The following is a 23,460-nucleotide window of genomic DNA, read 5'->3' as shown; positions in this document are numbered from 1 at the left end:
GCTCTCAGCCATTGCGGTGCTCGTCTGTCGGGAGCTTTGAGGGGGACGCCGTGTTCCTTCTGTCGGCCTGTGGGGACCCGCAGGATGGACCTCAGCTGCCTGACCTCCGAAGCCCCCCAGCGTGACCCACGCTCCCGTCTCAGCTCACTGTGCATTTGTTCCGCAGCTCGTGCCGGGACGCCAGCTGTGCGGCTGCGTGCTGCTGTCGTCGGTCTGTGGGGCACTGAGCCTGGCTCTCCCCACTGTGCCCGTCTCTCTTCTCTGTGCCAGGGCCAGGGCCAGTTCTCTTCCGTAGCGCTGACACCACCCCGGTCCAGCCCTGAGCACGTGGTGCCATGATGTGCCTGCGTGTCTCCTTCCCCCGGGATTGCTCGTGGGGCCGGGGCCGTGTGTCAGCTGCTGGCCTAGGCGTTCCCGTGCCCTCCCTCTGACCCTCCTGGGCAAGCACTCGTTCCCGTCCTGGGACGAGGACCCGAGGGTGAGGGCTGCGTGCCGGCTGTTGAGAGGCCGAGCTGGGATTTGACCTCGAGTCTTTGGACTCCCGGGCTCTCGTCGTCGGTGCACGTTGCCTTTTGAGGACAGACTGTGCCCTGAACGTCTCTGCAGCTGCTCCGGCCCCGCCTGCCTGGTGTGTGTTTGGAAGTTACGAACCGTTGGCCGACCGGACGTGTTGTATGCTGTCCTAGTTCGCCCCGGTGGCCCGCGGGAACTGTCGGGGTCTTGTCCCCGCTCCCTCACCTCGTGCGGGGTTCTTGCTGCGGTTGGTGTTTCTGTCCTCTCTGGAGCCCTTTGGGTTTCTGGGGGTAAAATGAAACGGGGAGCAGAGTTTTAGGCTTTGTTGGCATCACAAAGGCCACAGCATCGTAGGCGTGAGCTGGTGGGCACGCGGCACGGCTCAGCGGCGGGCGTTTCAGTGCCCCTTTCCCACTGCAGTGTCTCGGCAGGTCCCTCCGTGGTCAGCCCTCCCCTTCCCTTCTCCCGAGAACGGATCCCGTCCCTGCAGAGGCTGTGGAGAGGCCGGCGAGCCTCCCAGCGGAGCAGGCTTAGCTGGGGCCAGACCGATGGGAGGCCGGGAGCAGGGGCTGTGAGGCCCAGGGGCAGGGGCCGTGGGGGGCGGCGGGGTCGCGCTGGGCTGGGCCCCAGATCCTGGGCTGGGTGAAGGGGGAGGGCCGTGGGGCGGCTGCACTGGGGCGGGTACGGCGGGGTTGCTGTGGGCAGAGACGTGCTGGCGCGCAGAGGCGGCTGGGAGGAGCAGGGAGCCTTTCCCGCCTCAGCCGTGCGTCACGCTCCCACCCTGACGGGCTGGTTCCTTTTCCTTCTGTTCTGCCCATTGCCGTGGCGGCCTTAGCGCCCCGCGGGTCACTGCCGAGCTAATGGAACGGGTGCCCTTGGCCCGTGGGCTCTTGCGCGAGGCAGCGGCGAGCCCGCGCACCCGTCCTGCCGTCGGGGGACGTCGCGCCCGGTGTCTACCTGTTAGTGAACGTGTTGCAGCTCTGGAGTCCTTTGCTCTTGTCTGAGCTCGTGAATGACGAGACAAGGAGTGACAGGGAAAGGGGCAGAAAAGAGCCTGGCTTACGGAGCTTATCTAAAGTGCAGATTCTTGTGTGTTTTCACCGTGTTCGGGGGGGTTTTCCTCACGGCTCAGGTGGCTCTTGGGAAATACGGGGCGGTAGCCGGATGATGGCTGGGCTGGCGGTACTGGGACCTGCCTGGGGGCCGTGAGGGTTTTGAGCTTCTTAAACCCATAAGGCCCTTGGTGGGTCTGGGTTGTCCTGCGGTGAGAGGCTGGCTCTGCCGCTTGCAGGCTGTGAGACCGTGAGCCAGCTCGTGGCCTGCCTCGGGTCCCCGGCGCTGGTTGAGGGTCGCGGGTCTGTGTGAGGACCCAGTAGGCCAGGACCCCCGAGATGCCGGCTGCAGAGGGGGCGCTGGGCAGCAGCTGCCAGTGACTCGCGCGCTCTCCGAGGCCCTCCCCTGAACCCCGGCAGTGGCTCCAGGCTCAAGCGCACCGAGCTGTGTGTTTTGACAGTGTCCTCGCTCATCAAATGCTCTAGGGAAGCAAACGGGCTCCAAAGCAAAGTTGCAAATGTGGGGAAATTTGAAAAGGCCAGGTAATCTGAAGTGTTCCCAAGTCCCGGTCCTGGCTGGGGTCTTAGTGTGGGAAATGGTTTCTCTTTCAATCCCAACGGTGAAGGATGGAGGAGGACAGTTCAACCTACCGGCACATCCTCCCCGAGTCTCCCGAGCCCTCGGCCTCTCACGCATTGTCCGACTGTGAAGTGTCCGAGAAGTCCTCCGTCCTCTCCCGAGACCAGAAGCAAGACAGCGAGCCCGAGAAGGCCTCGGTCCTGGCGAACCGTTTCTCCCAAGGTAAGCTAAGCTCTGCTGAGCGTTTCAGACACAGCCAGGGTGTCCTGGTTTAAACAGTAATTTGCCGTCTTGCCTGAGTAAGCCGCGTAGTGACGTTTGACTGTTTGTCTCATGGAGGGAGATGCTGGCAGGGCCGGAGCTGGTCATTCATCACCGGGGAAAGCTGTGCTTGTTGAAGGTGTTGGTGATTGGGGAAGAGTCATTTTTACTTCGTAATGAGGACCGATACTGTGACTTGCCACTTCCTGGCTCTTCCAACGGGGCAGAAAGCAGACTGGGAAGCGCGGGGTTACGTGTCCGTCCCAAGGCTGGTTACTTTCCTGTTGTTCTTCCAGACTCTTCTGAGGCCCCATCACGTTGAACACCCTTGCTTTGAACTGGACGGATGCCCCAGAGCTCACTGCCCCCCCCCCCCCCCGACCCCCGAGCCCCTGTTTGGATAGTCCTTCCCTCTGTAAATCTGCTGTGTTTCCCGTTGGGTGTGACCCTTCGTCTGCTGGGTCAGCCCCTTGTCCTGCCTCTGACCGTGGGCCGTGGGCTCATTTGGCAGGTCGGCCTCCCCACCCTCCGCCTGCCCTGAGCTCTCCTCTACTTCCTGGCTCTGCAGTCTTGGTGACCTCCTGTTGGGCTATGAGACGGGGATTAGTGCTGCTAAGTCCATGTATTTCAACAGTTCAAGGGATAGGACAGGCTGAGGATGGGGACATTTTCCCTGGGGAAGGACAGAGAGTACATATTTAGGGCTTTGTGGAGCACATGGTCTCTGTTGTAATTACTGCATCCAGTCGCGGTAGCAGAGAGCAGCCGGGGACTAGCGTAAATGAATGGGTGTGGCTCTGTTCCAGTAAAACTTTATTTGCTAAAAAGATGGTGGGCGGGTCTGACCCCAGAGTGTAGTGTTCTGAGCCCGGGTATAGACTGGACCTTAGCTGACATGCTCTGGTGTCTGCTTCCTTCCACTGGATGTTTGCCAGGCGCCCAGAATGGACCCAGAGCACAGATCAGACACCGGCACCTCCTCTCTGAAAGCTTTTTGTTGACACCTGATCGCGTAGAACCGTGGTTTTCAGGAATGCAAGGTCTTTATAGCAGCAGAACCTCATCCCTCCTTCCCCCCACTTTTTTTTGGATGAAACTTTACACGGAGGCCCCGTCTGTGAAGGACATACGGTAGAGACGTCGTCCTCTATGGTGGCTTCCGAGGCTCCCCGAGGACACTCAGGGCCCGAGGAGCGCAGCTTGAAAACACACCTACGGCAGGAAACGCACGCGCTCGATCTAAGTGAGGTGTCGGCGGGCTCCTCCAGCACCTGCCCCTGCACTTGCCTTCTTTGGGCCTCTGGCTGCATCCCCGTGTGGTTTCTGTGAGTGTCCGTGGACCAGGTTTCTCTGGGCTATTTCTGCCTCTTTGATCTTCTCCTCCTGCCTTCTCCCCCTCCTCCTCTGGGTCAGACCCGTGAGTTGTGTCCCTGTCCCTGGCCGTGCCTCCTTCGGCACCACCTCCACCTGGCAAGGACCCTGGAGACTATTCCCACAAGACCTTCGTGGGAGGAACACACTGATGGCGGGCTTGGGGGGTTACCGTGCAGCAAGCCGATCACTTAATGGGAATGCTTGGGATCCCTGCTCTTTAAAACCCTGCCTCTGGGCACCTCCCTCTGCCGTCCCCTTGCCTGCCCCTCTGTTGTCTACCTTCCCACGCCTGCCACCCCAGCCTCGGTTCACTTCCAGTGTAGAACCTTGCAGGCGCCTCCTTTATGTCCTCTCTTTCGGGGACCCGTGACCTTGGGCTTACCGTGCCCTCCTAGTACACCACCAGGCACTTTCCAGACAGAGACCGTGCTCTCTGGAGCCATCCTAATAAACCCACTGGTAGCTTTTTTGGTTTCTTTCTCTTCAGACTTGGTCTCTGCATGTGTTTTTTTTTCCTTTTGTCGTGTTTATATTCTAAGTAGAGAGATAATTTAGTATTTTTCCTTTTTGCACTTGACATTCTATCGTAAGCTTTCTGACATGTTGTTACATAGCATCATTTTTAGTGGCTTTAGATAGTCCGTTGAATGGCTGAACTGCACTTTTCCTTATGTTCCCCTCTTGCTGAACATTTAAGTCATTTCTAAAATTTCACAATCGTGAACACTGCTGCAGGGAATATCTTTGAACATGCTTTCCCCCTATTTTGGCGCATTTTCTTAACCTAGATTCTGTAAAGTGGAACTACAAGGCCAAAGACGCACACATGGTTTTTGCTGGTCGCTTCTTGCAGGATTCATGGTTTTGAAGACTTAGCATTTGTCAGGAGGGTATTTATTGTGAGAGGGACAGATATTTTTCTACCATTGTGTAAAGACGAGTCTAGTGTTTCCTTCTCCTCGGCTAGGGCTGCATAATTAATAAGTAGTGTCCAGGTGCACTGGGAGTGTTTCCTTAACCCCAGTGAGGAGCCTGGCTCCTGGGCAGACTCAGCAGGAGGGGATGGTGAACCGACGGCCTGTGACGCGGCCGTGGAGCAGCCGGGAGGTGGGGGCGGAGTAGAGGGGCGCCTGCCCGCTCGGCCTGGCTAGCCGCTGGGGGTGGTGGGGCCGCTGGGGGGGCCAGGGCTGCTGGGGGGGGCCGGGGCCGCTGGGGGGGGCCGGGGCCTGCTGTGCACGGAGCGTCCCACCAGGAGCCCCGCACACTCCCGGCGTAAGGAGAGAGCTGAAGGCCTGGGAATGAAGTCCTCTCATAAACATTGAGATTCACGATAGAATTACTGTTTAATTAGGGGAAGGTCTGTAACATTGTGCTACTTTTAAATGAAAGTCATTTTGGAGGAATTAAAACTGGGTCATAACATTAGTATAATGTCTTAAAACAGACATTACTAAGACATACTGGGTGTACCCCAATTGATGAATTAAAGACATTAGTTTTGCCTTTGGATACTTGATGTGGCGACGCTGGCTCTGGAAATCTGCGTCTGGGCTGCAGCCGTGCCTCCTCCTCTGTTAACGTGAGACGTGCCGGAGGCTGAAAAATAGGACGAGCTCATCTTAGAGGACTTGGGCGATTTCGATTCTTATGTATCATTAAGTGTCACATCGAGACAGAAAATAGGCGTCTCGAGAACCCGGCATCACCACCCAAGGCAGTGGTGTTCCTGTCTGGGGTAGATGGCCTTGTTTTGTGTTTATGTGTCTTTTTGCCTGCAGAGTTTTAAATAGAGTCACGATCCCGCTGTTAATCCGTTCTGTATCTGTATTTTTCTGTGATGTTATATGGTCTTTGTGACGTGACTGTGTATTCACACGGTGGCTGTGTGATCCCGCGTCACAGTGGATGTAATACAGTTTATTTAATGATTTGGGTGCTGTTCGGTTTCTGCCGTTCCGTAACAGCGCAGAAGACGAACCTCTTCACGCACTCGGGCAAATGGTCGGGAGCCTCTCCGCTAATCCCTTTGAGTAGGCTCCTGGAAGTAGAATTATGTGAGGGAAGACATTGGGAAAGAACCTTTCTAAGGCTGGTGTTAAAAATAGATCCCAAAAGTCACGCGCATTTACATTCGCACCAACGGACGTGCTCCGGAGAGTACCCTCCTTACCGTGTTCAGTAGCGCTGGGATTACTGCTTTGCTGTGTTTTTAAGTCTTAAATGAGTAGGTGATAAATGGATAAACATACTCCTTTCAAGGAAATATCGGGATTCATTATGAAAGTGGTTTAATCCACTCTCAGGCAATTCAAGCGGACTTGAAAGTGATCTGTTAGTTTCACCATAAGGAAGATTTTAAATTAATATTTGATATTTAGAAGAATAAAGGGCCGCATTAGAGTAAGCATTAAAATTGTATGGAATATAATTTTAGGTGGAGAAGGCCCTGCTTGTGGAGGGCTGCAGAGAGCGCCCGGACTGTGTCCGCGGGCCGGGGCCGGCCTCAGGCTCGCCAGGCCCCGGAGGCCGTTGCCAGCTGCCGACGGTCTGAAGACATCCAGCACGACTCGGAATTTTAAGATCCTTGCATAATCTGTAAATTATTCAATTTGTTGGGGGCTTTAGGCTTTAAATTAAAAATAACTCTCCCTCCCGCAGACTTAGTCATGGAACATATACAAGAAATTCGAAGTTTGAGGAGACGTTTAGAAGAATCTATTAGAACCAACGAGGAGCTCCGGGGCCAGCTGGAACGGCAGGGCCACGAACCCGACCCAGGTAGGGAGAGCCGCCCGAGGGCGCTTCCGCGGGGCCGCCTGAGCCCGGCAGAGCAGCCCCCCACCTCGCTGCCTGCCTGCCTGCCTGGCCGGACACTGGGGGCCACGGGGCAGGGACTTCCCGGTGGAGCCCCGGCTCTGAAGGAGGGCGTCTGCTGGCCGCCGCGCCCTGGCTGCTCGCTGGAGAGGACTCAGCTGTTTTAAAACAGAGCCATAGTCCGTCTTTTTGTCAGTCGTGGATCTTAAAAGCACATGCGTGTCAGCAGTTTGGAGAGTCTCATAGGCCGGTGGTGACAAGGTCGCAGCATTCCTGCGTAAATCCCAGTTAGGTCTGGATGGAATATTCTGTGCAGAACCTAAAAATATGTGTTTTTCCCGTGAGGAAGACACTCACACGGTGCAAAGCTTACCGTCTCCTCCGTGCCCTCCCTCCCTCCCGCCCCCCCTTCTGCCCCCCATCCTGCCCTTCCACCCCGGCTGTTGTCTTTCCACACCCCTACCGCGCTCTATGCAAATACAAATATGGGCTCTTATTCTCTGTCTCACCCAAAAGGTTGGATACTTTATATCTGCGATTTTGTCCCTTTTTGCATTGAACAATGTATTTTGGGCATCTATCCTTATTGCTCCAGAGAGATTGTTTTCACTCCACCAAGAACGTGTCTTGAGAGCAGCTTTGTGCCCCAGGAAAAGCCCGAGTTTGCACGGATCTGGGTGTGGACCAGCTCTCTGGCTGTTAGCTTTGGGACTTGTGGGCCAGGCACCCCGCTTCGCCCAGGCTTAATTATTTTATGAAACAGACTCATCAAAAACAACAACAACAACAAAAAAACCAGACTCATTGTGAGATCAGGGAGGCAGTGCTCTAAATAGGGCCTTGCTCTGTGCCTCACTCAGTAAGTAGTTTTCTTTGTCATTATCATGTCATTTGACTGTTTTTTAAAATTTTATCTATTCATGAGACACAGAGAGGCAGAGACACAGGCAGAAGGAGAAGCAGGCTCCATGCAGGGAGCCCGATGCGGGACTCGATCCCAGGACTCTGGGGTCACATCCTGGGCCAAAAGCAGGTGCTCAACCACTGAGCCCCCGGGCGCCCCGCTGTTTTATTTCGTATGACATTATTAGTCTAACATTGCAGAGCTCTGCAACTCGCGAGGATGCAAACATTTTTAGAGATGAAATAACTGAGTCCTAGAAAGATGTACTCAGTGGTGGCAGCGCCGGAGTCCTCGGGCCCCTGGTCCAGTCCTCCTTCCTGTGCAGCCCGTCGCAGCCCTCGGCCTAGAAGGAGCTTCCCAAAGGGCTGTATGTGTGGTGCGCTGCAGTCTGGAGGCAAACCGGGACCCACGCCCGCCTCCCCTCCCCCACCCTGCCTCCTCCTCTCTCACCTCCGGAAATTGATTAACCGGAGTTGTTAGTCCTATCAAACACGGGGAAGAAATACATGCCTGGGCCCTTCACATCCACTTGTGGTAATGCCTGAATTAGATTCATTCTGTTTTACATTTTTCCTGGCAAATCCAATTATAGAATTATTTGGGGGCTCGAATGGCCACCAGCTACAATGGAGCTGGCAATTGCTCTGAGAGTAATTCACTGTGATGGGAAGGTTTACAAAAAGGCGTTCGTAAAGTATTTACACGGGTGGGAAGACGTGTGTTCTCACGTGTCACAGACGCTGGGAAGACCAAGGGGTTGTCCTGGGGGCAGGCTCCTCGGAGGCTGAGGCACAACGTTGTTGAGCTGCCACCTCCCGTCAGCCTGTCGTCAGGGAGAGGAGCTGGTGCGGGTGGCCTCCGAGGGGGCCTGGCCCCTGACCTCTGGGAGGGACCGCCACGCCGCGGCCACAGCAGACTCGCTCATAGGACTGTCCCTGTTCATCCAGGTGGCTCTTCGGTCCTGTGGTTGGCTCTGGCCTGTGAACGATAACAGCAGTGACCATTACAGCAGGGGTCATTGTTACTGGGCCTTGGAGACAGGGCAGTGGGGTGACGAGCCCGAGGTCCTACAGCTACTAAGAAGCCAGGGCCTTGATTCAGACCCAGGTCCCCGAGGAGACACCCGAGTCACGGGGAGAGTAGAGGACATTGTGGGGAGACGTCGTGATGCGTGCACCATCAGCACGAGGAAGGGCGGCGCCGTGGGGACGGTGCCGCGGCAGCTTCTGGGAGGCCCGATGCCCTAGTGTCCTTACGGGGACGTTGAGTGTCACCCGTCATCAGCCGTGGACCAGGACGCTCTCAGCTGCACAGAACAGAACATGTGACGACGGGGATTAGTGCTCTCTTCCGTAACACGAGCCAGACCCAGGCAGTTGCGGGGCGGGTTTCATGGCTCAGTGCTCTGATGGCAGGGCTTGGGGTCAGTGTCCGTGGTGACCGCGGTGACCCTGAGCATCACGTCCCCTCAGGATAGGCCCACAGGGTGGGAACGAAGACCGTGGGGCTGTGCCCTGTCCTTGTCCCTCCATCCGGGTGGAAGCTCTTTCCCAGAAGCCTCCAGCGGGCCCCCGTCAGGGCTCACTGACCACAGGCGGCGCTGGGCCACGTGCTAGCCGTGCCGGGGTCGGGAGGCAGCGCGTGGCTCTGTGGGGTGAGGAGGGTGGGGAGGGAGGCATCCGCCTGCCTCACCCAGAAGGCCGGGCGCTCCTGAGGCTGCGTGTTCTCGTGCTTCCGGGCGCCCTCCGTGGTGCAGGCCTAGGGAGCTGAGGGGAGGTCAGGGCGGCCGGCAGGGGGCGGGGACAGCCCACGGGTCAGTCTGTCCGTGACCTCAAGCCCCGTCTGTGGGGCTTCAGACCCTGATCTCTTTAGCGGGCGCTCAGACATGGCAGTGAACGCGAGCTGACAGGTGGAGGAGGCGTGGGGCGTTCCAGATGCGGGGCGGTCAGGGGGCGTGTGGGCCCAGACATAGCCCGGTCGGGCCGCACTGGGGGACGTGTGAGCGGAGGTGCTGGGGGAGGCGGGTGCGCGTGCGCGTGCGATTGGAGCCAGGTCCTAGAGGTCCGACGTCCGGGCCTTGTGTTTGGTCGGTTGGCCACCGCGTGGTGTTTCTGAGCAGAGAGTGACGCGAGCGGACTGCGTGCAGCCCCGCGGGCAGAGCGGCAGGGGGTGGCAAGGCCTGAGCGACAGGGACGGAGGACCCTGGGGCAGCGTCCGCGGCATCGGGGAGGAGGCCCCGCGGTCATGACTGCCTGCCGGGGCGGTGCTGGGGTGGCTCCAGGTTTCAGCTCGGACCAGGGGTGGTGGGCGCACCGCCTGCAGGGAGGGCAGGGACGAGCCTGTCCCCCCGGAGGCCCCGGGGCAGCCAAGCAGGGGAGGGAGGCTCCTGCCGCCTCTTGCACGCACACCCTCCTTTCCCCTTGGGCTCTCGTGACACCTCCTCTGGTTCACAGGAGTGATTTCCTTGTGTGTTGTGTTTCCTCCTCGTTTAAAACTGTTTTCTAGAAAGCTCCTTCCATAGTGATTTGTCCACACGTCGCTATTTGTGTGTTCTCTTAGGTGCTACAAACGCTTTTGCTTATGGGTCAGAGCTGCATGATTCCCTGACTTCGGAGATCTGTTTCCTGAGGAAGCAGAACCAGGCTCTCAACACGATGCTGGCCAAGGGATCCAGAGGTAGGAACCAGAGGAGCCCCCTCGGCCCAGACCCTGCGGCCCTCCGTCTGCGGCAGGAAGGGGCGCGCGGGGGTCTGACCAGCCCAGGCCCGGGTCCTGCGGCTCTGGCTGGGGGAGGGCCCCCTGGGGCCGCGGTGAAGGTGGCCCTGACGCCTCAGCGTGGGCTGCCGGGTAGGTGCGGTGGGGGAGCGGCAGAGGTCCCCTGCTGCCAGAACCTCCTCCGGGGCTTCCCTCCTGTCAGGAAGGTTTTCCGGTATTTCTGTAGGAAGGTCCTTTCTCTTAATTCTCTCTTTTTGGAGCTTAGCCCCCAAGCGCTTTCACCTGCATTATCTCTCAGTCCTCACAGTGATTCTGAGTCCTGTTTCACGGATCAGAACCCGAGGCCTAGGGAACTGAGCTAGAGGTAGAGCTGGGACTCAGTGTCTCCCACTCTCCCTGGACGGTACAGACGCCACTTTTGGCCTAAAGGACAGAATCGAGGCTTCTGCAGACCATCACTCGCACGGCAGATGTGTCAGGGCCTACGTAGACCGACACAGGAATGAGAGGGTCCGGGTGCCGTCCCCCAGGAGAGACCCAGCCAGGAACCGGGGCGGGCCAGCCCGAGGACCCGCCCTGACCAAGGCAGGTGTCTTGACTGGGGGGACGCTCGGCTCCAAGAGCTCAGCCCAGCAGGCCAGCGGCGATGCCCGATGCCCGTGCAGGCCCTAGTGTCAGGGCTGCGGTCAGGGCTGTGGACCCAGGCGGAGTGCCCGAGAGCCTCGCGCTGAGCCCTCTACGTGGCGCGGCTCCTCACCACGACTTGTGGGGAGACAGAGGCACAGAGGACTCAGCCGAGGTCTTGGCCCCAGTGGGCAGCACGGTGCCCCCGAACACGCCACTCTGCCCCCGGGTCGCGCTCCTGACTGCCTGTCTCCAGGCCCCGGGCCTGTCCCATCCCTCAGGAGGGCCCCACCCCGCGGGGACTCCCTCGCACCCACTGCCGGAGCTGGGGGCTGTCCCGTGCCTCCGTCTGTAATTCACACCCACTGCTTGCTCTGCGACGGCAAAGCAGCCGGGTTGGCGGTTGGCACGGCCCATTATGGTGCAGAAGATTCAACAGGCCCGTTTCATCCCGGTGACGTTTAATCTGCAGCCTTGATGTTGACAGATTTATCTGCCCAAAGTGCGTAAGATAATTGGAACGCCAGACTCATAAATGCCAGTTTAAACCTCGTTCTGTTCCGTATTCTGGAGCGCTTGAGCTGAGGTGCCGTACTTGCGTAATAAGGTTGGAAAAAACAAACGGGGTCTCTTCTCCGCGGCGCTGTTCGTGTTTGCAGATAAACAGAAGGAGAACGAAAAGTTACGAGAGTCCCTCTCCAGGAAGGCTGCGAGCCTCGAGCTCCTTCAGCGAGAGTACGCGTGCGTGAAGGGGGACAACGAGAGGCTGCAGAGCGAGGTCCGCGAGCGGGAGAGGCACACGCAGCAGCTGCTCCGGGAGGTCTGCAGCAGCCGCAGCGAGCTGAGCAGGTGGGCTCAGGCCCCTGGGGTCGGCTCAGTGAGGGGCCGATGCTGGTGTCTGCGGGGAGGTCGGGGCGCCCCGTGAACGCCGTGGAGCCAGGAGTCGGGGCCTGAAGGCAGTGAAGGGAGCCGGGAGCTCCTTGGGGGCGGGGTGTCCTAGGGCTGTGCGGGGCGGGGCAGGGAGGCCTCGGCCCGGAGGGAAGGGGCCAGGGAGGAGGCTGGGCACCCCATCCCGCCGGCCCCGAGTCCTCTCGCGGTCGAGCAGTGCGGGGGGGCCGCAGGGAGGCCCTGCACAAGGGCCGTGAGCGCCCCGGGTCCCCTGGCCTGAGCTCCTGGCCCGCCCCACATGTCTCCATGGTTCCTCGGTGCCAGCGTCCCCGTCGTCCTCCCAGCCCAGGCCAGTGCGCGGTTTTGCCGTTGTGCGTCGCAGGCCCCTCCTGGGCGCCGCACCCCGGGCTAAGACGTGACCTTGTGAGCTTTGTGTCCTCGTGTCCGCGCCCCCGGGGGTGGAGGACGACGTGTGGTAGAGACACACCTACTGGGCCCGGGGCAGCCTGGCCGTGCCTGCACGTCCTGCCGCCTTCGTCGGTCTTGTCCACGCTCTGAGGGTGGAGTGGCGTCAGAGTCCCTGCCCACGCGTCACAGTTGACGTCTCCTTCCAGGGCGCGGGAGGAGGCCCAGCTGAGGCAGCAGCTGCTGTCCCAGAACGAGGAGCTCCTGCAGTCCCTCCGCGTGGAGCTGAAGGTGTACGAGAGGCTGGACGAGGAGCACCACAGGCCCAGAGGTAGCGCCGGGCCGGGGGCGCGGGGGGCTTCCCACGTGGGCCCGCTGCTGCGGAGGGGAGGGCGGCGCGGCACTCCTCCTCCTGGCCTGGCCGCTGCTGGGCCCCGGGGCGCACCTCACACAGGCCCTCGGCCTGTGCTTCCTCTGGGGGGCCGTGGGCCCCGGGGCTCTCACCGCCCCACCCCTGGCTGGGCCCGTCGCCCGGTCTGCTCACCCCTCGGGCCTGGTTCTTGGACGTAGAGACGCGTCCCTGGATACCTGATCTGTAGAGTCGTGGACGTGCAGGGAGGTCAGTTATGGGGGGCATCCCCCGGTCCGTGGGACGCAGCCGACCCTCGGGGACCAGCTGGGTCGCTGCCTGCCCGCGTGTGCTGCTTGTTGGCCGCGGGCCCTGGTCCTCGGGCCATAGCAGATCAGAGCGCCTGGGCTGCAGGCCCTGGTGGTGCAGTCGCTCTGAGGTGTGGTGGGTCTTTTGTTTTCAAACTAATTTTCCAGATGGTTTCTCCCTATTGAAAGTTTATCTAGGAAAGGGTCACCCCACACCTTCCATTTTCTCCTCAAGTTGCTTTTCTTATTCTTGCTGTTGTGTGTTTTTAATACACTGTGGCTCTTAAAATCGGCCCCTTTCATTCTGTAATTCCAGCCCAAATAGATTTTATTACTACTAGACATAATTTCGGGGTTTGGTGTGCAATTTGCTAGGCTTTTATGGCCAGAAGCGAAAATTAATTTCCAGCTCTTATTTAGCCTGTGGAATAGCAGCAATTAAGTCTGCCAATATTTTTGTTTTTAAAGTCAAGTTGTTATTTTAAATTGTACCTAGTTCTTAGGAAGGGGAGGTGGGGTGGTGGCCGGTTTAAAACCCTGCTGAGCTCCTTCGATGTCTGACCCTTTGGTGGCGGAAGATGTCAAAGTTTCCTCCTTGCACTTGTTCCAGAGGTCGGAGCAGAGGCGTGTGGAGAAGGCTGCAGGGGGCAGGACCCTTCCAGCGACCTGCGTGGCCTCCTAACAGAGATCCAGGCTCTGCGGGGGCAGCTGGAAAAGAGCATCGAGACCAGTAGTGCGCTGCGGAGCAGGCTGGAGGAGCAGCTGGCGCTGGAGGGGAAGAGGGCTCAGGAAGCAGCCCTCACCGTGGCTCTGCAAACCCTGACCGTCCCCGAGTGGCCCCTGCACCCGGACAAGCACGGTACCGCACCTGCCCTCCGCCCCGAGACCGCAGCCCCGTGTGTGTGTCGGCGGGACCTGCGAGCCCCTGGGTGCCCTTGGCCGACGGACGTGTCCCCCCGTTGCCAGCAGGCCCCCGACGCCCGGGGAGCCAGGGCCTGGCCACTGCTCAGCTGTCAGCTGTGGCAGAGCCTTGTGATCTCCGTCCGGGGCCTCTGGGTTGAGGGAAGTGGAGCTTGGGCGTCCAGGACCCTCCTCGCCTCCGGTCTTGCCCCGCCCCCGCCCCCCCCCCCCCCCCCCCCCGTCCATTCAGCCTTCGCTCGTCACTCCACCGCTGAACATCCTCCCTCCCGCTTACTGCCTTTCAAAGGCAACCTCAGCGTCTTGCTCAGACTCTCGGTATCTTGTAAGGATCCGAAGAGCAACCCGGGAGGTTTGAAAACTGCGTCAGTTTTGCATTAGCCCGTGGGTTCGTGTGTAGCCCTGCAGAGGCTGTGTAGGGTGGCGGAGAAAGGACAGGGGCTCCTCACTCCTTGGACACTTGCCCGGCACAGGGTGAGGGGTCAGGCGGCAAGCGGTCAGGCCCAGGGCCCTCGGCCGGGCCATCTCTCTGCTCTGGGGCTGGAGGAACGACGACCCAGCGGGGCCACTGCACTTGCCCGAGGCGACACGGCAGGCGGGCGCCACAGCTGGAGCTACAAGTAGCCTTTTAGCTCCCGAGACCGGTGGTGTTCCTGGAGCAGCCCCTGACCTTGGGAGCCTCAGGCGCCGAGGCCATGATCCTCATACCCACAGGGCAGGGGGCCATCCAGTGGGACCGGGCGGACCACAGACTTCGTAAATAAGTGTTGTGTAAAAGTTTGGGCTTAATCTTCACAGGATTGGGAATTGTGTCTATTGCCTTTAATTCAAAAAATTTAAAACCTCTTAAAGAGCACCCATTCAGCGTGCTTTAGAGCTTGTAGCGATTGGCATATTGATCTCTCCCTGTTAAAGAGTGTTTTTTTTTTTTTTTTAAGATTTTTATTTATTTACTCATGAGAGACACACAGAGAGGCAGGGTCCATGCAGGGAGCCCGACGTGGGACTCGATCCCGGGACCCCGGGGTCATGCCCTGGGCTGTAGGCGGCGCCAAACCGCTGAGCCACCCGGGCTGCCCACTGATAAGGAGTTTTGACGGGATGACCACTGGATGTTATACTATATGTTGGCAAATCTAACTCTGATAAAAAAAAAACCAAAAAAACCCCAAAATAAAACAAAAGGAGTTTTAAGATTTTTCACTAGAAGATGATGTTGATATGAGAAAAAAAAAGTGAAGGAAAATCCTTCACGATTCTACAAAATGACGGCATTTTGCTTTGCATCTCTCTCTTCATTTGGTGGTCATTTGGGTTTTGGGCTGTTCTGCATCCTTTCTTTGTTTTTGCCCAATATTACATCATAAACGTTTCCCACCCTTTCCCCCCGGCTTCCTGATTACTGTTTCCAGATGATCCTTAGTCACGAAACCATGGTGACTAGTAAAGTGGTCTCTGATTCGGGGCTTTAATAGGCGCCGACGTTAATATGGTTCTTGCTGTTACACGACATTCGTTGTATGAACTCCCACCAGTGGGATCTCACAGGGCTGGAAAGGAGCCCTCGTGCGTGGGGTGTACGTCAAAGCGGCACCTCTGTCTGCCCCCGGCCCCCCTCAGGGCTCAGCGGAGATGGGACTGAGAGATTGTGGGGTGTGCTGGGGAGTCAGGGGCGGGGGGACCACCCGGGGCTGGTGCCGCCCGGGCGCTGGGGGGGTGCTGGGGCAGCTGGAGCGCGGTGGCCACGGGACGGCCCTCACCAGCTTGAGATTTGTGCAGGGTCAGCCCCCCGGGTTGCCCACGGGGCGTCCAAGAGGGCGTCCAGGGGGAGGTGTTGAGAACCCACGCCGCCTCGGGGACGAGGGAAGGTGGGCGCTCTCCCCGGCGTGGCCTCTCGTCCTCGGCAGGAGGCTTTTCAGGGTTGTGTTTAGTGCGCTCGTTGGAAAGTTCTGCTCTGAGGATGGCGGGCCTGGTCCCCGCTCTGCTGCCGACACTGGGGCGGGGCCGGGTGGTCCCCTCGTGTCCCCGCCCCTCGGTCGTCTGCTCCCCCACGAGGTGTGTGCTCCCGAGGGTCACATGTAGGCGCACGGTCGCGGGTCACGGCGTGCGGATCGTCTTGCACACCCGCTCACTGGCCGTGGGTCCTGAGGTTGCGTCCGTCGCGTCACTGCCTAAACTCTGCCTTGGGTCCCTCGTCTCTCTTGCTCAGTGGCTGTGGCTGCCGCACACTCGCTCCTCTGGCCAGAGCACAGCCCTCTGGTGACGCTGCCCCGCCTGACACCGCGGAGGGGGCTGCACAGTCCCCGGGCCCGACCGTGCCCCACGCGGGGCATCCTGGGGGCTCTCCTGTGTGCCTTTCATCTGCCCCTTGCTGCGCCCACATCGCATGCCCTCCTCCCGCCCACGGCCCCCTGCAAGCGAAGCTGCCGTTGGCCTGCTGGACGCCAGAAGGGATACCTGCTGCTCCCTGTCTCCCCCCAGGGTCCTGCCCACGGGGTCCTGGGCCCAGTGAGGATTCGCAGGAGGGCCTGGGGGGCTGCTTAGTGCAGTCGCTTTCACTTCTCTCCAGTGCTGGCAGGAATGTTTATTTTCTGTCTCTTACTTTGCATTTTGTAGGTGGTGACGGATGCCCCGTGGCGATAGATAATTCCTGCGATCTGTTTGACTCCACCCTGGCCGTGCCACCACCATCGGGTACGGAGTCTGGGTAACCGGGGCAGGGTTGGGTTTGGCAGCAGGGGCTTGAAAATTGAATGAAAGGGGGTCCCTGGTCCCAAATCAAGAGCGTGCTTGGGGTTTCACGTTCTCAGCATGTGTAGCTGGTGACGGCCTCCTCCAAGCCAGCTAATCGGTGCTCGCGGTGGTGACCTCAGCGACGTCGTTGGGTCCTTGTTGCCTTAGGTGAAGTGTGACCCCCTCGGTGTGGCTTTTAAGGCCCTGCAGCCTCCAGCCCCACGCCCGTGCAGCCCTGTCCCTCTGCATTCATGTTACACCCCGGGGTCACCGCCCCGCAGGCCTGCCGTCCCCGCTCACCGGGACTGTGCGGGGCGGCGCCGTCCGTCTGCAGACCGCGTCTGTCCCGTCCTCCGCGTGCAGATCCTCCTGCTGTGCCGAGAGTCCTCCCGAATGCATGCTTCTTTGTGAAATGCCTTTCCTGAGGTCCCAGTCAGAATCGTTCCTCTGTGCCTTTGTGGAGCCGAAGGTAGAAGGCAACAGGCTCCGTCTGTGTTCCGTGTCCTTCTTGCTTCCCGCGCAGCCCGGCTCGATGGTTGCTCCTCCTGGGAGGCCTGTCCTCAGCTCTCCTCCCGCACGGAGAATTGATTCCTCCTCCTCTGAGCCCTGGCTCCTCTTCGTCGCTGCTGTACCTCCCCCACGGTGTCTGAGTAGCCCCTGGGTCCTGGAGATCAGGGGGTCCGCAGGCAGGTGCCCCATAGGCGGTGGCTGAATTCAGTCGCTTCTGCTGTTAGATGAATAGGCCCAGGGCAGGGCCACACACAGACCCAGGTCCCGGAGTCTGGCCGCTTTCCCCTGTGACCTGCCGGCTGGCATTAGGGCCTGAGGGCCTGTGTGTCCTCCCACCCGGCTTCGACGTTGAGGAACGCAGCTCGTCGAACACAGGACCTGACGTCTTCCCTCTCGTGTTGCAGCTTCTGAGACTCCTCCACTGTCTGAAAATGACTCGGACTCCCTCTCCTGCCACAGTGGCGTTTCGGCCACCAGCACCTCGTGCACGTCCCACCCGGTCCCTGGCCACCGCCTGTGGGCCAGCAAGAGCGGGTGCCACGTCCTGGGCCTGACTGCGGACTACGAGGCCCTGTGCCAGCAGATTGGCCGCGGCCAGAAGCTCTTTGCCGAGATGGCCCTTCAGATCCAAGAGGCTCCCCGCGCTGCAAGTCCAGAGCTGGGGACAAAGGTAACCTGAGCAGCAGCTGCGGGGCCCCGTAGGTGGGAGGGCCGCCGAGGGCTCGCAGAGGGGAAGGAGCGTGGGTCCCCAGTGACGCCCTGAGAAGAGGGGCCGGGACTGCAGCCCACGGAGCTTGGCGGTCAGGTCCAGTCCGGGGCGCTGCTGTGGCGGGGTCACTTGCCGGGTCTGCGCCCCGTGTGGGTGCGACCTCTTCACCGGGGTCGCTCCTTCCTGCCTCACCCCACTGGGCTCCTCCTCGCTCTAAAGCTGCCTCTTGTCGAGGACCCGTGTGCCCCGTGCTCGACATAAACTCGTCCACTTCCTCCGAGGGTCCCCAGACTGGACCCAACCACCGAGCTTCCCTCGGTCACAATTTCCGGTCCCTTTCCCAGGTCCTTACTGAGGCCGCCTGCTTCCTGGCACCTGATTTTACTTTTTGATTTGTTTTACTCTATTGTAAAGGCCAGTTCTGTATTTTATATTTCAGTAGGTAATGAGCTTCAGGAGAGCAGGGGCAGCGTCTCTTCTGCTCAATATTGTGTATTTGCTGCCTAGCACCGGGCCTGGCGTGCGGTGGGTGCACACTAAGTGTTTGTTGAGTGAATTAGTAAATAAGATTGCTGATCTTTTCTGATCATTATCTTTATTGTACAAAAAACCTAGGAACTGTAGCAAAGCACAAAAACAGCACGTGGTGCTCAATGTGTAAAATTTTGAAGCACACGCGTTCTTCAGCTCATTCATAAAGCTTAATAAAAGTGACCCCGACGCATTTCATGTTTCGACTTTCAGTTAACACATCAACAGTTTTCCTGTCCCATTCAGTATTTTTCTGAAACTTTCACTGGTTGCAGTATACGCCCTCTTGTGGATGTACCACCATTTATTGACTCTTTGGCCTCTTTTTTCGACATTTAAGGTGTGGTGAGCATCCTTGGTCAGCTCACTAGGGGCGAGTTCTGCAAGTGGAAGCACGCTCGCGGGTCGTGGACTCGTTAGGGCCCTTGGCGACAACTGCTGAGCCATTACTTTCCAAAAGTTTGTATCCCCGTTTGCAAGTGAGACCATCTCACTACAGCTTATTCTTCACTGAGTACTTTTATTTATAAATGGGTTTTTGCCAATTTGGTAGCTAAAAAGGGTGAGTCATTTTGTTTTATAATGATTTTATTACTCATGAAGACCGTGCTCTTTTAATTTCTTTTCTTTTTAAAATTTACCTTGCTTTCCCTTCTCTGACTCATGTTCTTGGCTTGCTCATGCCCTTGCCGTCCCCCGGTGAGGGTCTGCCTCTGCCCGCAGAGGCTGAGGGAGACCTTATGAGCCTGCGGCCTGGTGCCGGCAGTACGCAGGGCCGGTCGGCAGGGGCTGCTGAAGACAGAGTCGCCCGTGTTGCGTCACTAGCCGTTGGCGCCGTCTGCCTTCCGGAGGGGCTCCGTGGTGTGGAGCCGTGGGAATGGCCCTACCACGGACCCTCTTCTTGGCATAGTAGATACACTTAACGCAGGTGGTTATGAATCATGGTTATTGATTGGGCTGAAATCACCACCGAAATTCTCTCATAATCTATAATTCACCGGTCTTTAAGAACAATAAATTGGTGTCGTCTGGCACCAGGCTCTCGCGCAGCATGCGGACACGAGCCCTGCGGCCTGGAGATTTATGCGGCCCGTTAAAGCCGGCTTGTCCATAATCTTTTCCAAGACTGCATGTAACAGCCTTCCTCTCCTCCCCCACCCCCCTTTGTGCAGGGTCCACACTCGGTGCCCCTGCACACGTTTGTCACCAGCGTGGGCACAGCCAAGCTGATCCTCGAAGAGGCCGCGAGGTTACTGACGCTTTTCTGGAGGGTCTCGCTCCCCACGAACGGCCAGTGCACGCTTCATTGTGGACAGGTAGGTGGTGACACGTGGACTCCCAGGCTTAAGGATGCCACTGGGGCTCGTGGCTCGGTCTCCAGTCCAGGACCTGCTCATGGCGGATGTGCCCTCAGTTTGGGGAACGTGCCACGTTTGTTACGGGTGACGTGCTGCTGCAGGTGTGCACTTGCCTGCCCCCGACACCCTGTGCCCGTGGTCCTGACCGACCGTGCCCCCACTCCTAGCGTAGCCTTGTTGGGGGAGATCCTATGCACGTCTTCTACACAAGGAAGCTAAGGGTCTGGTAGTGAGGCCCGACCAAGCACCAGTATCTGAATCCAGAGTATGCTTTCATTTTATAGATTTTAAATCTAGTTTGTCCTCGTAGGCAAGCTCATCCCCTTCCACTCTAAATCTCTTTCGTTGTAGGTCCTTCTCTTGATAGCTTTCAGAGTCCTATTATAATGGTTCTAATTTCAGTCTGTTTTAACTACTTAGAAAGTTTTGTAAATTATAAAACGATTGGGATTTCCCTCCGGACTTTGGCTTGGCAGCAACTTGAACACGACTGAATTAAGAGTGTTGATCCCACAACCATCCTCATCGCCACCTTTCATGACACAAACCAGGGGTCAGGCAGGCCAGAGGCTCTCCCTGCGTCTTCGTCTGTGGGAAGCAGGTGGTATAGTGACAGGCGAGCCGCCGCTCGGTCACCGGAGGCGCCTGCCCGGAAGGCAGAGCATGCGTGTGAAGGAAGAGTTAGAATGTTGCCTGGTGGTCTGATAAATATTTCCCCCTTCCTTTATCTAACCTATGAATTTTTGCCAAAGGCCAGCAGGAAGGCCGAGGACACTTGCATTCCCTGTCGTTCCTCATCTAGTCCAGTCTTCTGACAGCTCTCAGGTCTGCCGGCCGTGGCGGAGGCAGCAGTGGAGCGGCTCCCTGCTCGGGAGGTTCTAATGAGCCTGTCCTGTGATTTCCCCTCGGGGTCCTGGGGAGGAAGTTCGGGGGCACCAGGCTTGGAAGAAGGTAACCAGTCATTCCACGTTTTGGCCACTTGGAGCCAGTGGGGCCGCGGAGAGGAAGAGCGCCGCTGGGTTCCAGACCCTCACTGGCCTTTCCTTTTGTGCTGACCCACCGAGGTCTTTGCACCTCAGGCTTGATGCCTGCCCCTCCGGCTGCCTGCCGCCCCGCTCCCTCTCGGCTGGCGGCTTCTCCTGCCCTTTCCGGTCTCTGCTTACCTGTAACTTCAGGGCCGGAGAGGGTCCCCGATCGCTCAGTCTTAGTGCCTCTTCTGCTTCATCATGGCCCTCGTTGCAAATTACATATCTGTTTAATTTCTGTTTCCGTCTGTTTTCCAGGACGGGCCCTATTTTGTTCATATTTTTGAGTGAATTCTTTTCTTCTTATTCCCGAACAAATCCTCGCCCATACGATTTTTAAGCACAAGTCTGAATGAAACTCAGTGTGATGATTTCGTCCTCAGTACACAGTGTCGTCTGTTAAACAGAATGCAGTTCTTGTTCTGTGTGTGTGTAATGAATTGCAGTCCCCTCGCTCTCCCCCGCCGGCACACTAGTCCAGGGACTGGCCAGCGCTTGTGATGACTCACCCTTCTTTCCAAGTGTTTCTCATATAATTGATTATACTCACTTTAGCATCACAGAATTTTAGAGCCAGAAAAAGGACCTCAGAGTCCCTCTAATACGGTTGTTGGTGTACCCAGACCCCCCGTGTGTGGTGTTAAATTGCCGCAAGCCACTTTTCTGTCCGTGCTTGTTTCATATACTGCTTTTTTCTTAGTGTGAAATGTGTGTAAAGCAGATTTCCAAGTTTTCATTAGCAACCCCAATGGGCTTTTTTTTTTAATGTTGTAAGGTTTTTCTCTGAGTATCATCAATGTGCCTTTTGCATTTAATATGCTGTCCCCTGCAGCCCCTTGGACTACTCTGCAAAGTGTGCATCATAGACATTGGTTTATCTCAGAAATTTGTGGGGAGAGATACAGATAAATACACACATTTGTTTATGAAAATCTTGTTTCACTGGAAAGATAAGCAATAACAAGAAAACAAGCTACCCGTAGGGGTGGGAAGGAAGACGGTGGATGGGCAGGGGTAGAAGGTAGATTTCTCTGAATAGATCTTGTTCTGTAAATTGAAACTGTATAAATGTTTTAAATAATTGAAAAACAAAATGGAAAAAAAAGGCAATTTCTTAAAATTGGTAGCAAGGCGAAACCTTACTATATTACATTGAAGGCCTACCCACACAAAGAGGAAACATTTCAAGACTAAAACACAGTAATTTGACTATATCCCTAGTAGAAATACTCTTAAGAGCTAAAAGGACTGCAAAATAACATACTAATTGTTTTCAGTGATGATAAGTGTTACTAATAATATTGTAATAAAACAAATAGCTAATTAAGGTTTTTACTCAGGGAAGATATAGAAGTTGAAAATCAAAGAAATAAAAATCCTGCCATCCTTGATTTGGAAATACCAGTATCACCTGAATTTGTGATGTATTTCCTATTGAAAATATTTATTTTTAGGCTTTAAAAATGTCCACTCCAGTACCGGTGAGCACCTCTAGTGCCAAATTGTGGTTTCTAAATACCTTTTTCCTATTAATAGGAACTCAGGCTCCTTGGAGACATGGTTTGATTCTAGGTCTGGGGGGCAGGAAATGTATAATATGAGCTTAGAACATCTTTTCATCCTAGGGAAAAAGAGGGAAAAGGGAGTAAAACTTACAGATTTACAGCAGTTCTCACATTATAGTTCCTGGGCCGGCAGCATCCATGTGAACCGGGAACTTGTTGGGAAGGTGAATTTTGGGGCCTCACCCCAGACCTACCGAATCAGAAACTCTGGGAGTGGACCTCAGCGGTCTGTTTCTAGACGCCCTCTTGGTAGCTCTGAGAACCTGGATTAAAAGAAACTTAAGAGACGTATTAAATGCAAAACGTGGAGTTGATTTGGATCAGACCAGTTGTTCAAAAAAATGAAATTACAGTGTGGTCAGGGAGTCCTGTCTGCTGACATATATGGTGATACTGAGCAATGACCTTCGTTGTTCTAGATGTGGTGATGATGTGTTTTTCTTTTTAAAGAATCTTTTCTCTGGAGCTATATACTAAAATATTCTGTGGACATGAAATGTGATTGGCTTCTGGGGTTGAGTATAAAAATACTTTCAGGTGCAGATGGGCCGGTTTAGGGACATAGATGAAGCAGGTTTGTCTGTGATTTGCTAATGACTGAGGCTGGGAGGGCATCTGGCAGTTCATTATCCCATTCTTTCGACTTTTGTGAATGTTTGACATTTTTTTCCTGATAAAAAAGAAAAAACAGGGGCGCCTGGGTGGCTCAGTCGGGTAAGTGCCTGCCTTGGGCTCAGGTCATGGTCCCGGGGTCCTGAGATCAAGCCCCACCTTGGGCTCCCTGCTCGGTGGAGAGCCTGCTTCTCCTCCTTCCTGTGGACCCACCGCCCCCCCCCCCCCCCCAACGCCCTGGGGTTTCTCTCAAAGTCTTTAAAAAAATAGTGAAAGAAAAAGAAAAGGCCAACAACTAGAAAAGCCAGCTGTGGGAGTCAGGCCCAACAGCCCTGGGCTGGGCGGTGGCCTCCTGGGAAGGGGGCGGGTCCCAGCTCTGGGCAGGGGGCGTTGCTGTGTGGAGCTCCCTGGGCGCCAGGCACACAGCTGCACACGCGGCATCTCCTCTGGTCCCTCACGGGCGCCTTCAGAGAGGAGGGCATTACCCTTTTCCAGACGTAAGAATTGAAACTTCCGTGCTTTGTCATCATCACAGCTGGAAGTGGCCGAGCCGGGTCTTCACGCCCTGTTGTTTTTACCGTGGTGCATTTGTCCTGCAAAAATGAAGATTCAGGTTCAGAGGATTCAGCAGACATACAGAATTACAATTCCTTGTTTCAAGTGCCGGATAGAAGATGGACAGAGGGTTTGGGGAAGTGCAGACGAGAATTAA

At 56.8% G+C, this 23,460-nt stretch overlaps 1 protein-coding gene across 11 annotated transcripts in view; it reads left to right on the top strand.

Annotated features, from left to right (window-relative positions):
• Window positions 1-23,460, top strand: part of CDK5RAP2 (CDK5 regulatory subunit associated protein 2) — a 153,093-nt gene that overhangs the window by 123,938 nt on the left and 5,695 nt on the right. For 9 of the 11 annotated variants that reach the window (XM_072842563.1, XM_072842559.1, XM_072842557.1 and 6 more), the window contains 9 exons: window positions 2,192-2,367; window positions 6,439-6,558; window positions 10,058-10,174; window positions 11,497-11,686; window positions 12,340-12,461; window positions 13,398-13,646; window positions 16,322-16,399; window positions 17,353-17,618; window positions 19,361-19,504. In XM_072842563.1, the coding sequence (XP_072698664.1) occupies window positions 2,192-2,367; window positions 6,439-6,558; window positions 10,058-10,174; window positions 11,497-11,686; window positions 12,340-12,461; window positions 13,398-13,646; window positions 16,322-16,399; window positions 17,353-17,618; window positions 19,361-19,504 (1,462 nt within the window). The remainder of the gene's footprint in view (window positions 1-2,191; window positions 2,368-6,438; window positions 6,559-10,057; window positions 10,175-11,496; window positions 11,687-12,339; window positions 12,462-13,397; window positions 13,647-16,321; window positions 16,400-17,352; window positions 17,619-19,360; window positions 19,505-23,460) is intronic. The other 2 variants (XM_072842562.1, XM_072842558.1) reach the window with 2 other exon arrangements.

Source organism: Canis lupus, chromosome 10 (genome assembly GCF_048164855.1).
Source record: "Canis lupus baileyi chromosome 10, mCanLup2.hap1, whole genome shotgun sequence".
In the NCBI taxonomy this organism is placed as follows: domain Eukaryota; kingdom Metazoa; phylum Chordata; class Mammalia; order Carnivora; family Canidae; genus Canis; species Canis lupus.
The sequence above is the reverse complement of the archived record's forward strand: the minus strand, read 5'-3'. Positions and strand labels throughout refer to the sequence as shown.